The 16,018-nt window shown below is 37.8% G+C and overlaps 3 protein-coding genes and 1 pseudogene across 4 annotated transcripts; 3 read left to right on the forward strand and 1 right to left on the reverse strand.

Moving 5' to 3' along the window:
• Positions 1 to 1,479: 1,479 nt before the first annotated feature.
• On the reverse strand, positions 1,480 to 3,858 carry LOC111780903 (zinc finger protein GAI-ASSOCIATED FACTOR 1). The gene is made up of 4 exons (XM_023661253.2): positions 3,468 to 3,858; positions 3,004 to 3,400; positions 2,737 to 2,924; positions 1,480 to 2,562 (listed from the first exon to the last, which is right to left on the reverse strand). The coding sequence occupies exons 1-4, from the start codon at positions 3,571 to 3,573 to the stop codon at positions 1,814 to 1,816; spliced, it is 1,440 nt and encodes a 479-aa protein (XP_023517021.2). The 5' UTR covers positions 3,574 to 3,858; the 3' UTR covers positions 1,480 to 1,813.
• A 2,481-nt stretch (positions 3,859 to 6,339) lies between these two features.
• Positions 6,340 to 8,446, forward strand: LOC111780902 (putative polyol transporter 6). Its single transcript, XM_023661252.2, has 2 exons — positions 6,340 to 6,766; positions 6,845 to 8,446. Exons 1-2 carry the CDS (start codon positions 6,640 to 6,642, stop codon positions 8,233 to 8,235), a joined length of 1,518 nt encoding a protein of 505 aa, XP_023517020.1. The 5' UTR covers positions 6,340 to 6,639; the 3' UTR covers positions 8,236 to 8,446.
• Positions 8,447 to 9,507: 1,061 nt separating this feature from the next.
• LOC111780904 (uncharacterized) lies at positions 9,508 to 11,109 on the forward strand. The gene is made up of 3 exons (XM_023661254.2): positions 9,508 to 9,831; positions 9,905 to 10,249; positions 10,442 to 11,109. Exons 1-3 carry the CDS (start codon positions 9,544 to 9,546, stop codon positions 10,937 to 10,939), a joined length of 1,131 nt encoding a protein of 376 aa, XP_023517022.1. The 5' UTR covers positions 9,508 to 9,543; the 3' UTR covers positions 10,940 to 11,109.
• A 772-nt stretch (positions 11,110 to 11,881) lies between these two features.
• Positions 11,882 to 15,254, forward strand: LOC111780908 (uncharacterized; annotated as a pseudogene). The gene is made up of 3 exons (XR_015414459.1): positions 11,882 to 12,335; positions 12,445 to 12,660; positions 14,914 to 15,254. The product of XR_015414459.1 is annotated as an uncharacterized LOC111780908 (transcript).
• The last annotated feature ends 764 nt before the right edge of the window (positions 15,255 to 16,018 follow it).

Below are 16,018 nucleotides of genomic sequence, written 5' to 3' on the forward strand. Positions count from 1 at the left end.
ATTTAATGTCGTCGGACGTGGCACTCGATGTCCCGAATTCAACAAACTATTAAATTATAATTAAATAATAATTAAATTTCTTTGTTTTCTACTGATTATTTTTATTCTTTTTTCTTGAATTTGTCTTCTTATTAAACATTTGTGATTTGTCCCTTTTGAATGCTCCTCCCATTTTACACGTTTTTTTTTTTTATTTATTACATAGAAAAAGTAAATTTTAATTAATTTAATTAAATGAATATCCTAAAGCCAATGATAAATTTTACTATTTTGACTTTTTCTTCCCTCTTCAATCCGACATATTAAGAGTTTGACCAAATTCTTTTTTTTATTATTATTATTGAATTATACGTGTCATTGACTTGATTTTATTTGTATATTTTTTCGCTCTTAACATTTTTTTGTAATTGAAAAATCACATATCAAACTTTTAATAAATTAAATTTGAAAAATGGACCAAACATGTATTTTCAACTTTATTGGCATTTGAATGATTATTACAATACTTTGACTAAATAAACTCTAAAAATATAAAATTATAACCCTATATTTAAGTCTCCAAAGATAATAATAATAATAATAATAATAACAACGTTGGTAATTAAAAATCATGTTAACAAATTAATTATTTATAATACATTATTAATTAACGACAAAGATTAATGCAACCCAATTTTAGTATTGTTTCATTTAAAATTTAATAATAAGAATATTTTTTAAATAATTTTTTTAGGTTGATAGATAATATTAAAACAAATTTGGTGGTATAAAGATATTTTATATAATTAGCTGTTAATTTTATTTATAAATTTAACTAAAATAAAAAAATATTTAAATATATTTTCCTTATACCAACCGTAAGTATTAATAATATTATTATTATATTATTATTATTAATTGATTTTAACCCTACTATTTATCTATTTACAAATTACATTTTAAATATTTTCCTATTATTATTCTCCCCTTTTTTAACTTGACTTTAATATTATGAAAAATAAATAAATTGTACAAATATATATATATATAATTTTTTGTTTCCTTAAAATATTAATATCCGAGAATTCTTTTTTTTTTTCAATAAATATAAAGGTAAATATTTAATCCTTGAAATTCACGTGACCATAAATGCTATATGATAACAACTAAACTGTAATTATATTCAATATTAAATAAATAAAAGTTAGTTACAATAATTTAATGCATCCCCACTTGACTATACGAATTGATGGGTTTATTTATGGTAGCAACTATGGATGTTTTTAAGTCGTTTTAGATATTTTTATATCTTTTAAATTTTAATTTTGTATTTATTTTACACATAAAAAAGGGAATATAAAAACATTAAGTTACTTTAATATTGGTAAATTAATTCATTATGTATTATATTTATTAGTGTATAAATTATTTATTTTCTTAATAACCAATATATCAGACTACTTCTTTGTAGGTTTGTTTGATGACGTGTAATGCAATATATTAAATAAAAGAAAAGCGTATTTATTGATTAAATGTATGTAAACTTCTACTCACCGTTTAAACATTGACATAAATGGCACTTTTATTAATGTTTTTAAAAACATTAGGAAAAATTTCAGTGTTGAGAAAGAGTCGAGCCTTGATTAAGAGGAGAGGTTGGTCGAAGGCTCCAGAGTATAATTTGTTCGAGAGGAGGATTGTTGAAGATTGTTGGGAGGGAGTCTCGCTTTGAAAAGCCCATAGCAAAGTTACGAGAGTTAATAGAGTTAATGTTCAAAGTGGAGAATAGTTGGGAGAGAGTCACATAGGAATACATCTCCATGGACATGAAGCGTCAATGGTTTGTGTTCATGTCTATGGTGGATATGTCAGTAGCTCCGTATGATCCGGTGGTTGTGGCTGTAACGTCGCCTATTGATGTGATTAGTGCGGCCAGGCCGCTGTTGGGGCTGCCACCAGCTGCCATTCCCAATCCAAGGAAATCAAGGGTGGTGTGTTTTGGAGCAAACATGGAATGGTTTCCCCTTATTAGTTCCTTCAATCCCGAGTTCCCATCATAGGGGAGTCCGAGGCCGAGCCCTGCAGCGATCGACACGCCATCTGGTTCGACTCGCCTCTGGTGGTTCCATGCCAAGCTCTCTTGCTGGGCAGCTGCAGAGGAAGATGACACTAAGCCTAAGCCACGAAGCAACGAGGCATTTGATGCTGCGGCGCCCACTTGACCAGCTTTTTGGAGTAATGCTGTGGCGGACATTGCAGGGTGTGGCATTGGTAAGTACAGTCGGTGGTCTTGGCTAGCAGTTCCAAACATCTGGGGCCCTTGATTCATTGCAAGACATAGAGAAATAGGCTCAATGGTTGAAGATGGTGCATAGTCTGGTGAGCGATCTGAACAAGCCATGGCTTGCATTAGGTCTGTATATGGTCTTGGAGGTTGGAGGCTCATCGACGTAGTTGAGGAAGCAAATAAGCCAGCAAATCTGCTACTTCTCGTGCTACCATTGCTGCTGCTGCTGCTGCTACGACTCGTACCCGACATACCGGGTGCCTCTTCGATACATTGCAAGGGATTCTCTGGCAGCTCTGAATCTCATAATTTAGAGTAAGCATTCCAGAAAAGGGTTCATTTTAAGAACAATAACAGACAAAAAAAAAAAAACAAACACAAGCAACAATGTTTTGGTTTTAGTTTTGTTGTTTCATGAAGACTTAAGACCATACACGACAAAATGAACAAGGCCGAGAGGTTGACTTCACCTTGACTTGGAACAGCCAACACAGTTGTTGGCTCACCAGTTGACTGCGGAGGAGATGGAGGCTGCGGCGATGGTGGAGGCGGCGGAGAAGGCTCCGGATTCGGTTTCCCCACCGGTTTAAGCAGAGCTCTTGCCCTTTCCTCCGCCAATACATCACAGAAAGCTCTATGTGTAATGAAGCTATCCCTCCTTCAAACCAAAACCCAATTCAGAATCCCATAAATCTCAACAAAAACCCAACAAATTAAGCAGAGGAAATTCAATTCACCTGTTAAACAAAGCCCCACAATCGCATTTATACTCGCGAGTGGCACAGATTTTGGAGTGAGCTTTGCAATCGGACTGAACGGCGTAGTTCTTAGAACACTTACCGCATTTCCATTTCTTCTCGCCGTGCTTTCTGCAAAAGTGCTTTTTAATCCCAGTCAGATCACCAAGAGCTCTAGAGGGATCGTGATGAACACATGAACTCTCAGGGCAGACATAGACCTTCTTCTTGACCTCCTTACTTGACCTCCGCCGGAGATTCCATGGAAGATTGTGTCCTCGCCGGTGAAGCTGCAGATTCTGATCCCTCTGAAACCCCTTGTTGCAAATCTCGCAAACAAATCGATTCGTGGCCAAAAGGGTCTTCGGAGACAGAGCAATTACTTCCGCTTCCGGATCTGGGAAAAACAAGAGTTCAAATTCAAGAGTTAAAGAACAATAAACAAAATAGTAATGGAAAGGCACCTGGCATTCCAGGGAGATTTCGCTTTTTCCTTACGGCGGAGTTTCCGGGGGTGGAGACTGTGGGTTCGCCGGAAGCCGGTGAGGAACTGTCGAAATCGACCGGCATGGGGTTAGCAGAGATGAATCAAATTCAAGAGACGTAATGAAGAAGATTTGAGAGCATTTATGCATTTTGATTGGGGGAAAATGTCTATGCGGGGGACAGCAATGTTTGTTCTTCTAGGGATTTTGTTTTTCCTTTTCTCTATCTAAATCTCAATCTCTACAGAATCCCACTAAACTAACACCACCTCCCACGACGGTGAAGGAACTCACGCCGTCCATCGGCCGCCGGTGGCGGCGGCGGCGGAGGAGGAAGGCGAAATACTGAAAATGTTGGAGCCAGTTACATTTAAAGTTCCAATAATGTGGTAGAAATAAGTTTAAGCCATATATTAGTGTGGTACCAGCCAAAACAACTCTGGTCCTTCGAGTTTAGGTTAAACAACCCGTAAAACTTTAGAACCAAATTTAAGACACGCTATTGTTTGGAACTAACTAAAATTATTTTCGTGCTCACGTTGGAAGGTCATAAGGTGAGTTACACAAGTATAACAGGGTAACAAAACGAGCGACATCACAAAAAATCTAGACGAAAACAACAGTGTATTATATCCTGGTTACTTCAAGATGTTTTTTGGGTTTCTATAGATATGTCCTATACGGTCACGTTATATTGAACATGATGTCTTATCATACCATAAGTAGAACTGCCACGATGAAGATGAGAAATGAAAACAACGTGTTACTTAGAGAGAGACAAGCTAATTCAAGTGAAAAAAAACACTTTTTTATGTCCATTCATTTGATTCCTTCGTCCTTTGATTTCAACCATTATTGAGTGAACCTTTTACCTTTCCTCGCACCTCTGCACCGCACTCATTCAACCATAATTGGAGTGTCTCGTGAAAAAAAAAAACCATACAGCTAGTAAATATTATCTGCTTTATCCTCTTACGTTTCGCTATTAGCTTTACAGTTCTTAAAACATGTTTATTAGGGAGAAATTTTCATACGAAGGGAAAAATGAAGCCCTCCTTATAAGGGTGTAAGAAAATCTCCTTAATAAACGCATTTTGAAAACCGTGAGGCTGGCAGCGGACGTAACGAACTGAAACGGACAATATCAGCAACAAACTTGAACTATTACACATGGTATTAGAGCTAGACACTGGGCATTGTGTCATTGAAGACGTTAGGCCCCAATGGGGTGGATTATGAGATCCCATATGGAGAGAGGAATGAAACATTTCTTATTAGGGCGTGAAAATTTATTTTTTAACGTCATTTAAGATTGCAAGAAGAGGATGACTCTAGAATGCTTCGATCCTATGCTTGAAACGACATAACGACACATTCTAATTAATATTAATTAAATGCTATCGTGTCATAAAAGAACTGGTTCGAAGTACAAATTTCTCGATCAAACTTATTGTTCGAACCAAATAATCAATCAAATCATTATCAATAATAACATGAGAAGAAAAAGGGATGCAATGAATGGATATTTCCCCCAATTTACCATAATCTATGCTTTTCATTGCTTTAACTTTATACAAAAAAAAAAAGAAAAAAAAAAAAAAAAGAAAAAAAAATCTTCCATCATTAAAACATTCCCATTCCCTTTCATTGAATCCTGATATTTATCGAGTTTAATAATATGTGATTACGTATGGTCGTCAGTCTTACGATTTTAAAACACGTCTATTCAAGTTAAATTTTCACACCCTTACTAGTAATATTTCGTTCTCGTCTCTAATTGATATGAGATCTCTCAACTCACCCACTTGAATGCTAGCGTCTTCGTTGGCACACCGCTCGATATCTGACTCTAATACCATTTGTAACAGTTCAAGCCCACCGCGGTTGATGATGAGTGAGATTTATTAGATAAACTTTGGGTAATTATTAGGTTAAATCTCATTTTCTTTTAGGTTCCAATCTCTTCAACACCCTCCTTTTAAAAAGCTGACTGGACTCTTATTTTTTCTGCTAATCTGACCTGGAAATTATTATAATTTATATTATTAATTTCCCCTTAATTCTTATCTTTTCTTAATCATAAATTTAAAAATACAAAAATAAAATAAGAAACTATTAAAAAAATTAAATATATATATATAATAAAAGTACAGAAAATAATATGAAAGGGATAGCATTATAACTTACTCAAAGCTCGAGGATAGCATCAATGGCAGGCACCACCGTCAATCGTCGGCTCTGTTGGTGGAGAGCTGGCGGCCACCCGTCTTGTGGTGGTTGCCCACTGCTTGTTTGGTGGCCGACAATACTTAAAAGGCCCAAATCTTATCCTGGCCCAATGTTAACTTAAAAGGCCCATTAATATTGTTAAAGTGGGCCTATCAGTTTCTTTTGATGGGCTTAGAAATCTACTTGAGCCCATTTTTGGTTGAAGGTGATAATTAATTGCCTTTATTATTTTATATTTTCTACTTATATTTCCTAATTACGATAAATAATATATTAATTATTGGAGGATTAGAAAAAATATATAATTTTATCTATCCAAGTCATTTTACCAAATGCACAACCAAAGAAGAGATATTTACAAAATTGCCATTTAAAAAATTAGCAAAATAAATAAATAAAAATAGTCTACTTATTTCTTGATGAGATGCCCTCATTACCCGTTCCTTCGTTTTCCATGTCTCACGTAATTTTAAAAAAAAAATGAGAATTTAATTTATAATATATTTTTATTTTATTTAATAATTAAAAAAAAAATGAATTTTCTTAATATTTATGTTTATTTAAAAAATAAATTAAACTAGAAAACTACCAACCCGACTTTAGAGAGTGTCCAATCAAGGAGGCTAGAAGTCAGGAGTGAGCTGAAACGAACATTACAATTTTTGTGCTTAAAAACAGTTCCAGTGTCGGATTAAATCAAATTGAGTTCGCTCGAGAAGAGAACAAATCAAATTGAGTTCATCCTTGTCAATCCGACAGGAACAGCACATCCAGTTCTGAATTCAAACAACCGACTCAGTCCCCATAACACAAATCCTTTATGAGCTTTTCAGCTCTATCCTTCAATGTCCTAGATCGTATATAATTGTTGAACTGACGAGATTTTTTCAGAAAAAACAACCGATCAGAAGAAGATATAGAAATGGAGAAGACAATGGCGGGCAATGCTTTTGCCGGAGAAGTCTCCGGCGAAACTCAGAACAAGCTGAATAAATATTCTCTGGCTTGTGCTATAATTGCCTCTATTATCTCTATCATATTTGGTTATGGTGAGTTTTTGATTTTCGTGTTCATTGTGAAGAACAGAAATTGGGGTAAATGTTTTGATTGAAATTTTAATTTTGCAGATACGGGTGTTATGAGTGGAGCTATGATATTCATTAAAGATGAATTGAATATCGATGATGTTAAAGTGGAAGTTCTAGCGGGAATTTTGAACCTGTGTGCCTTGGTGGGATCGTTGGTGGCTGGAAGAACCTCCGACATCATTGGACGCCGGTATACGATCGTTTCAGCGTCGTTGATCTTCATGGTGGGCGCTATTCTGATGGGCTATGGTCCAAATTACGCAGTCTTGATGATCGGAAGGTGCATCACCGGCATTGGAGTGGGGTTTGCGTTGATGATTGCCCCTGTTTACTCTGCTGAAATTTCATCGCCGTCGTATAGAGGATTTCTCACTTCTTTACCGGAGTTTTGCATCAGCTTCGGTATCTTAACAGGGTATGTTTCGAATTACTGCTTCGGGAAAATGGCGGTGAAGATCGGCTGGAGAATGATGCTCGGAATTGCGGCGATTCCGTCGCTTGTTTTAGCTCTCGGAATTTTGAAAATGCCGGAATCTCCTCGGTGGTTGGTGATGCAGGGACGGCTGAAAGAAGCCAGAGATGTTCTAGCGAAAGTGTCGAATTCAGAGGAAGAAGCAGCGATGCGATTCAGAGATATTAAACTCGCGGTAGGAATCCCCGAGGGTTGTGAGGAGGACGTTGTGAAATTGAACAAAGACACTCACGGCGAGGGAGTTTGGAGAGAGCTATTGATTACCCCGACGCCGAGCGTGCGGTGGATTCTGGTGGCGGCGGTTGGTTTGCATTTCTTCGAACACTCTACGGGCATTGAAGCAGTCATTTTGTATAGCCCTAGAATCTTCAAGAAAGCCGGAATCGCCAGCAAGGACAAACTCTTATTAGCCACCGTCGGCGTCGGAGTGATCAAAACGCTGTTCATCCTCGTCGCGACGTTCTTACTCGACAGAGTCGGAAGAAGACGACTGCTATTCACAAGCACAATCGGGATAACGATTTCGCTCTCATCGTTAGGGTTTGCTTTGACAATGGTGGAACATTCAAACGGGGAGTTATTTTGGGCGTTGATTCTAAGCATCTGCTCCGTTTATATGTACGTCGCCTTCTTCTCCATCGGAATGGCGCCGATTACCTGGGTTTACAGCACTGAAATTTTTCCGTTGAAATTGAGAGCGCAAGGGACGAGCATCGGAGTTGCGGTGAATAGAACGATGAACGCGGTGGTTTCGATGAGTTTCATTTCGATCTACGGGGCGATTACGATCGGTGGAACTTTCTTTATGTTCGCCGGAATCTCTATAATCGCTCTGATATTCTTCTATTTCTTCTTGCCGGAGACGAAAGGGAAGTCGTTGGAAGAGATTGAAATGCTGTTCGGCAAAAATGCAGAGCCGTCGGCGAAGGGAGACGGTCGGGAAAAAGACGACGTGTAGTTTTGAAGCAGTCGGTAGAAATAAGACATGTCGGCCACCGAGAAGGATGATGTTCATCTCTTCTCTGGCTGTTCGTTTCTTTTAAATTGCAACTTCGAGAAAAAGTTCCCTTTCCACTCCACAAATTATGATTCAGATGTATAATTTGAATGTGTTTGGTTTGGTTACTTAATTGAATTGAGAAATTTAAGTCTCCATTTCTTATTTCTTTCTAATAAATATATATTTTTAGATAAATTAAACGACTTTATGCGCGGTTTTGACTTTATAATAACCACAGCTCGATCCACTTGAATTCTCATAGTAAGTGAATGAACTTTGAAATGGGTTGGACCGAACTTTGAAATGGGTTGGACCTCCTTACTATATGCGAGAATCGTGTACTACCTCAGCTTGATTGTATTCTGACTATTTGATTCAACGATTACGTGAATATTGTCCTCCAAAGGTATCATACTCAATCCGAAAATGACAACAGCACTTATAAATTTGTCACCATGGTCTTGAAAAATCCAACCTAATCCATCTCTATTTGTATATGTGTCCCTAACTGCATCAACATTCAAGCAACGACTCTTGTCTATCTACTACAAAACTAATTCTATTCAACGTTGGACGTGAACAACTCATGTCCAAGACAAGTGCATTGATGCTGAGCATCGGACCTAGATCATGTCCCCTTTGAAGACCACCTTGGCCTTGGACATACTCCAAAACATCATAAGACCCGTCAATTCATTTAAAAAAAAAAAAAAAAAAAACTAACCTCGTACCTATAATAATTTTGGTTTTGAAAACTGAAAAAAAAAAAAAAAAATATATATATATATATATATATATATATATATATATATATATATATATATATATATATATATAATATATATATAAACACCCAAAACAATTCAATTATAATATTTAAAAGAAAATAAATAGATAATTGAGTGATTAATGACATATTAAAAAGAAATAAAAACAACATGAATAGATAATATCAAAAGATTATAAATTTAAAAGAAACTATCATTAAATAAAAATAAAGATAGGATAATAATGAAATAAAATTTAAAAAAAAAAAAAAATCCCATATTTATCAAATTACATTGGGTAAATATTTTTTATTTATTAATTTTTATTAATTTTTGTTGGTAAAAAAGACAGGGTGGAAAATAAAAGGAAAAGAAATAAAAATTGTACCCACAAGAGAACTAGAAGCAAGGAGAGCCTTTACCCCATTTTATTCCCATCCTTTATTCCCCCTTTCTCCCTCCGATTCCCCACATTTTCATTTTCGGATCGGATCCAGTCATGAGGCGTCTGTGTCCCAACATCGACCGAGACGACGGGCTCGAGACGATTCTGGAGGTCCCCATCCCGGAAGAGCTCTTCACCAGCATGGGCAGCAACGTCACCCTCCGTTGGCAAAACATGTCCACTTGGATGAAGGCCCAAACCTCCGACAAATGGTCTTCCCCGATCATCGCCAATCGCTTCAACGAGCTCCGATTTCTCCTCTACCTCGTCGGATCCCCCCTCATCCCTCTCCAAGTGCAGCTCGGCCACTCCGTCCACCGCCCCGTCAGAGATTGCTCCATCGTAAGCAAACAAAACTCCAATCGATTCCGTTGCTCGTTCATTGGGATTTGGATTTTAATGATTTTCGTTGCAGGAGGCTTCGACCGCGAAGTACATTGTGCAACAGTACACGGCGGCGACGGGAGGCCCGGCGGCGTTGAATTCGGTGCAGAGTATGTGCGTGACCGGGCAGGTGAAGATTAAGGCGTCTGATTTTCATCTGTCGGATGTGAGCATCGAGGTGAAGAAGAGCACGGAGGAGATGGGCGGGTTTGTGCTTTGGCAGAAGAATCCAGATCTGTGGTGCTTGGAGCTCGTGGTTTCGGGTTGTAAAGTTATATGCGGCTCTAATGGCAAGGTTTCCTGGAGACATTCTTCTAATAACCAACAATGTCCCATCTCCTCTGGCCCTCCTAGACCTCTGCGCCGATTTCTTCAGGTACATTGCAATTTTCATCGCCCTATTGTTGCTATCAGTTTCATATGGACTAATTTAGGTATGATCATGAGTTCATAGAAAAACTACCAGAGACAATATTTGTGAAGTGCTGTGATTCCTAACATAACGCTGTCAATAGGGCTAGGGGAAGGGATATAGTGTATACTCAGTGTTTATGTTCAAAATGGGTAGGGTTTAGATCCAAGAGCGACGGCGAACCTATTCATAGATGCGATGTGCATAGGCGAGAAGCTAATCAACGACGAAGACTGCTTCATTCTAAAGCTGGAAACGAGCCCGGCGATTCGCGAGGCTCAAAGCGGCTCCAATTACGAGATAATCCACCACACAATTTGGGGCTATTTCAGCCAACGCTCCGGCCTCCTCATCCAATTTGAGGACTCTCGGCTTCTACGGATGCGAACCAAAGCGGGCGAAGACGTCTTCTGGGAGACCAGTACTGAGTCCTTCATGGACAACTACCGCTACGTCGACGGCGTCAATATCGCCCACAGCGGCAAGACCAATGTCACCGTTTTCAGATACGGCGAACAGTCCGCTAATCACAAGCGGGAGATGGAGGAAACTTGGAAGATTGAAGAGGTGGATTTCAATGTTTGGGGATTGACGATGGAGAGCTTTCTCCCGCCGCCTGGCACCGCCCTGTTGCAGTTGCAGGAGGGTTGCTAGTCGCCGGCTCAAGGATATTCAATTTCTTATTTTGTATATAGAAATTTTAAAGTTTGTCCTAATTTTCTGTAAAATTTGATCGTGTATCGCTCTTGTCTGTTCTGGCAAGGAGTTCGATTACTTTCTTTTTTTTCTTTTTTTTTTTTCAATTTTAATTATGTTTTTATTTCTTATATTGTATTTTTTTTTAATTAAAATATATTAATTTTGAAATTATTTATTACAATGTTGTAGTTTCAAGCTACGTTATAAATGTAGCCCACGTTGTTGTTTGTTTATTACCGTCAAACTCATAGTTTTAATACACGTCTACTAAAAAAAGATTATTTTGCTCCCGATGTGAGATCTCATAGTCCACCCTCTTGTGTCCCTAGTGTCTCGTTGGTCCACCACCCACTGTCTCGCTTTGATACCATTTATAATAGTCAAGCCCACCACTAGCAGATACTCTCTACTTTAGCTCGTTACTTATCGTTGTCAGCCTCACGATTTTAACACGTATTTTAAAATATTGAGAGGAAGACTGAAAGGAAAGGTCCAGCCTCACGATATTAAGACGTGTTAAAATCTTGAGAGGAAGACGGAAAGGAAAGGTAAAAAAATGACTTAACGGTGACTCTATTGAAATCCGAAAAAAAAATTAATAATAATAAAAAAAAACGTGTAGGTGTTTTTTAATATTTAAAAATAAAATTGTAATAAAATAAAAGGGAGGGAGAGAATATGGTTTAAAAAACACGCTAAAATAAACGACGTCGTTTTCTGGTTAGGTGGTGTCAGTCATATAAGGATGGTTGAGAACATTAATACTTGGCGACTACGTCAAAGATTCATCCCGCCACGTATTTTTATTATCACTTGAGATATTAATTAAAATGAAATTATGAAATCTTAACCATAATTATAATTTATAATTACTTACATAGATCAAGCAATCTCTTTTAAGGAACCCTCTGTTTCCGTCTTTATCTCTCTTCTTTATTTTTTTTCTCTCTCTTTTCAGTGAGAGAAGAAATCTCTTCTCCGTCCAAATCTGGGTGTATCTTCGATGTGTAGTGCAGAAGAACGAGGGCATGATTTCTCGTTTGTTCTAGAATCGATTCTCCAGCAGTGAGTCTAGGCTTTTGATTTTTGTTTCTCCTTCTCATTGTCGTTGATCGATATGAAGGACGACGATGTCCTTCCGACGACGATAGCGAGTGCCGGGAGGAAAGAGAGCTCGGTTTCGAGTTTATTCGGCAAATGCCGTTACAAGTTTTGGGCATTGGCTGCCATTTTGTTGCTCGCATTTTGGTCCATGTTCACCGGTACTGTCTCTCTTCGATGGTCCGCTGGTAATCTCAACGGCCTGTCTGATAATATCGATTTTAACATCCATGATGATCTCGATGTGCTTGTTAGTGCCTCTCATTCTCTCTCTATTCGTGATTTTTGAGCTAGATCTTGATGGAATTTAACTCATCGATTTCATGGTTTTTCCCACAATTGTTGGTTTCCGATTTTAGGAGATGGAGGAAAGGGAGAAGACAGTGAAGCACATGTGGGACGTTTACACAAATAATCACCGTATCAGGTTACCGCGTTTCTGGCTAGAGGCATTCGAGGCTGCGTACGAGGACCTAACCAGTGAAGTGCCTGGTGATAGAGAGGCTGCTATCTCCGAGATCGCCCGGATGTCCGTGCGCTCCATTGTTATTGATACGCCTTCAGAGAAATCAACGGTTGGTTATTTACTCTCTCATGCTTAAGTTTTAATATCCCCTGATTATCATCTTATGATCTTAGCTCACGAAAACGGTATCTAAGGGCATTCTGTGGACTATAATTACGAACCAGGAACAGTTGGAGTTTAGTTTTTTTTCTCATTCCTAAGTCTGAACGTTGCAATTCTTATAATCATCAAGTGGGATGTTATCTTAAAACAAAATGCTAATGGTATAGCGTCTGCCTCCCCACCTACCCACTTTAACGTAGGTTTTATTCTTCATAGTTGAACTGAAATTGCACTTTGTTATTTGATGAATGGGATTCTTCATAGAAAAACGAGTCAATTACTATGAAGTGCAACCCTGTGTTTCCATTGGATGAATGGCATCCTGTTCTTGACTCTTGATATCGTTGCCTATTCAGAAACTTGACAATTTGTAGGACTCCTTAGTCGTTTTAAATAATTTTCTAAAAAATTATCAGTGAAGTTGGGATTCTTTACTGGAAGCTTGCTATATTGTCTGCCAAGCCAGTCACTTCATGTGATTTACTAGGGACCAAAGGTTTATGTCTGAATTTTGTAACAGTTTTTACCTGCTTTCTAATACTTCCGTTCATAACCACTTGTGGATAATGGGTTGCCACTTAATTGTCGTACTCGCTATAGCTGCCTTTGATAAAGAATCATATTTGTCTCAAATAGGAAACTGCATGTGAGATCTCACATAGGTTGTAAAGGAGATCGAAGCATTCCTTATAAGGGTGTGGAAACCTCTCCTTAGCAGATGCGTTTTAAAATTGTAAGGTTAACGGGGATACATAACGGGCCAAAGCGGACAATATCTACTAGCGGTGGGCTTGGGCTGTTACAAATTGTATCAGAGCTAGACACCGCTCTCTGCCAGCGAGGACGCTGGGCTCCCAAGGGGGTGGATTGTGAGATCACATATCGGCTGTAGAAGAGAACGAAACATTCTTTATAAAGGCGTGGAAACCTCTCTCTAACAGGCGCGTTTTAAAATCGTGAGACTAACGGGATACATTACGGGCCAAAGCGGACAATATGTACTAGTGGTGGGCTTGAGCTGTTACACTTCCAAGTTTATTATCCAATGATCACTAGCTTATAAGGACAGTGAGGTTTGTTATTACCTGCTTGCAAAACTGTTTCTAAGTTTTGGAATAGTTTTAACCTGCTAGCTAATACCTCCCTCCACAATCAATTGTGGATGGTGGGTTGCCTCTTAATTGTTATCCTCGCTATACCTCCCTCCACAATCAATTGTGGTAGCTTTAACCTGCGGTAAAGAATTACAGCCCTGTCTCAAATAGGAAACTACGGTCTCAAACAGGAAACTGCAAGTTTGTTGTTCAGTCATCACTAGTTTATAAGGGTAGCGAGGTTTGTTGTTTTCTACACTCCCTGCAGCCTAAAAGGAGATCAAGTTCTTCATTCTATTCTGAAATATAGTACTTTTATATGGATATGGGGTATGGTGATTTACAAAAGCCGAGGTTATCTTTTCCTCAAACACAGCTGCCTGATAAAGAATTATAGTAATCTCAAATGGCAAAAATAGAGTTTGTTCTTCAATGATCACAAGCTTTAAAGGACAGGGAGGTTTGTTATCCTCAAAAAGATCAAGCTCTTTTGTCTATTATGAAAAATAGAGAACTGCTTATAGAGGTGCTATCTGGCGATTTGTAGAAGTTGAGGTTACCTTGTACTTGGGACAGATTTTTGTTTATGAATCCGTTATTCTTAAAGAAAAAACAACTTTTATTCTTTAAAATAGTTGATTATGAGAACAGACTAAGAGGGAGAAAAAAAACTTTAAAGAACAAGTTATACAACAAGCATTCACTGCTCCTTTTTGTTTCCAAAACTAACAATTTAAACTCTTATGTGTACTTAATGCATTGGCTTTGTTTATGATCGATGGGAGAACTTGACTCCCACGTTGAATAGACTGCAAACCAATAAAGGGAATCCTGCTTCTGATCTAATCTTGTGTTTTGATAGAAATGATTAACTAATGAACGTCCTTCTAGGAGGGGAGGAAATTTATTAATTCTTATTGATAGTAGTTTACTATAGTGAAATGCAGACATATTGGTAGATTTGATCTTTCACTGATAGTGCTAAGCATATCCTTTAATTTCATTGTAAAAGCTTTTGCTATAGCAAGTGGTATCCCATATGTCACATATTCTTACACATGTACTCTAACCTCTATTCTCTGTACTCTTCTTATATTTATTATCAGAGTGCACGAGAATTCGCAAAGATGCAAAGAAAAGCAGATAAAAGCAGGGAGACCAGCTACCAAAACTGGGAGTAAGCTGTGAGATGGATGATGTTCTTGATGATCTAAGGTTCGAGACCTCTCTATTCTGCCCTTTCAGCCACTAGATTGCTGTCTGAAGTTTGTTAGGAGGCAGTGATTGGCAAATCTATATTCTTTAAAATTTGATTCTTCCCCTTTGCTTTAGTATTGCAAGATGGGTCAAACAGCGTTTTTGCCTAGAATGTTAGTGTTAATGTTATTTATAAAGATGAAAGATCAATTTTGTTCAAAATTATACTTCCAAACCCATCACTTGCATATTTTTTTACTGTCCTATTTGCATCTCTGTGATTGCTGCGGATGATTTATGTGCTTAGAACTTTGGATAATTTCATATTCCGTTGCTTTGGCCGATTGTCGATTGTCGAGTTGAATATCTCGTGTGATGGAATTGTTCAACCTTAGAGAGTTGTTCCATGTCCCAGCGTGTTATGTGCAGGTTGAGGCAAATTTGTGCTTCAAATAGTGTTTTTGATTCATTTTAAAGTACAGAACGCACTTGTACATTATATTATACACTCTTGAGACTGCTTATTGCTTAATGGGTCTTCCTAGATTAACTAATGGAATGAAACAAATGGATATCTTCTCCAATGAAAAGGGTGTTTTCTTTCATAAAATTAGCTCTATTGAGACAAGCGAAATTCCAACTCGAACTACTATCTTCTCTATGCCTATATAGGCCGATCTTACAACTACTAAACGACATAGGAACAAATTTAAGTCACTTAAAAGAAACATAATATGCAACTTTTCGGTCATTTTTAACATCCAAAATCTTTACGGTAATTATTAATTGAAGAATCATGTTAATAGAATCCTCATCCTCAAATATCGAACAAAGAATTGTGAGTCTCAAAGGTGTAGTCAAAAGTGACTAAAGTGTCGAACAAAGGGTGTACTTTGTTCGAGGGCTCCAGAGAAAGGGGTCGAGTCTCGATTAAGGAGAGGCTATTCGAGAGCTCCATAAGCCTCATAGTAGGTTTATAGTATACTTTGTTAGATGGGAGAATTGTTGAGGATT

The sequence above is a fragment of the Cucurbita pepo genome, chromosome 19 (assembly GCF_057944985.1).
Source record: "Cucurbita pepo subsp. pepo isolate OVF chromosome 19, ASM5794498v1, whole genome shotgun sequence".
Classification (NCBI taxonomy): Eukaryota; Viridiplantae; Streptophyta; class Magnoliopsida; order Cucurbitales; family Cucurbitaceae; genus Cucurbita; species Cucurbita pepo.

Excerpts from the sequence above, each read along its gene's own strand:
- LOC111780903 (XM_023661253.2), bottom strand. The coding sequence starts at position 3,573 with ATGCCGGTCGATTTCGACAGTTCCTCACCGGCTTCCGGCGAACCCACA. Across the intron at positions 2,925-3,003 it reads TGTGGGGCTTTGTTTAACAG|GAGGGATAGCTTCATTACAC; the intron begins GTGAATTGAATT and ends TTTGGTTTGAAG. Across the intron at positions 2,563-2,736 it reads GTTGGCTGTTCCAAGTCAAG|AGCTGCCAGAGAATCCCTTG; the intron begins GTGAAGTCAACC and ends TATGAGATTCAG.
- LOC111780902 (XM_023661252.2), top strand. The coding sequence starts at position 6,640 with ATGGAGAAGACAATGGCGGGCAATGCTTTTGCCGGAGAAGTCTCCGGC. Across the intron at positions 6,767-6,844 it reads CTCTATCATATTTGGTTATG|ATACGGGTGTTATGAGTGGA; the intron begins GTGAGTTTTTGA and ends TTAATTTTGCAG.
- LOC111780904 (XM_023661254.2), top strand. The coding sequence starts at position 9,544 with ATGAGGCGTCTGTGTCCCAACATCGACCGAGACGACGGGCTCGAGACG. Across the intron at positions 9,832-9,904 it reads CCGTCAGAGATTGCTCCATC|GAGGCTTCGACCGCGAAGTA; the intron begins GTAAGCAAACAA and ends TTTTCGTTGCAG. Across the intron at positions 10,250-10,441 it reads CTCTGCGCCGATTTCTTCAG|GGTTTAGATCCAAGAGCGAC; the intron begins GTACATTGCAAT and ends CAAAATGGGTAG.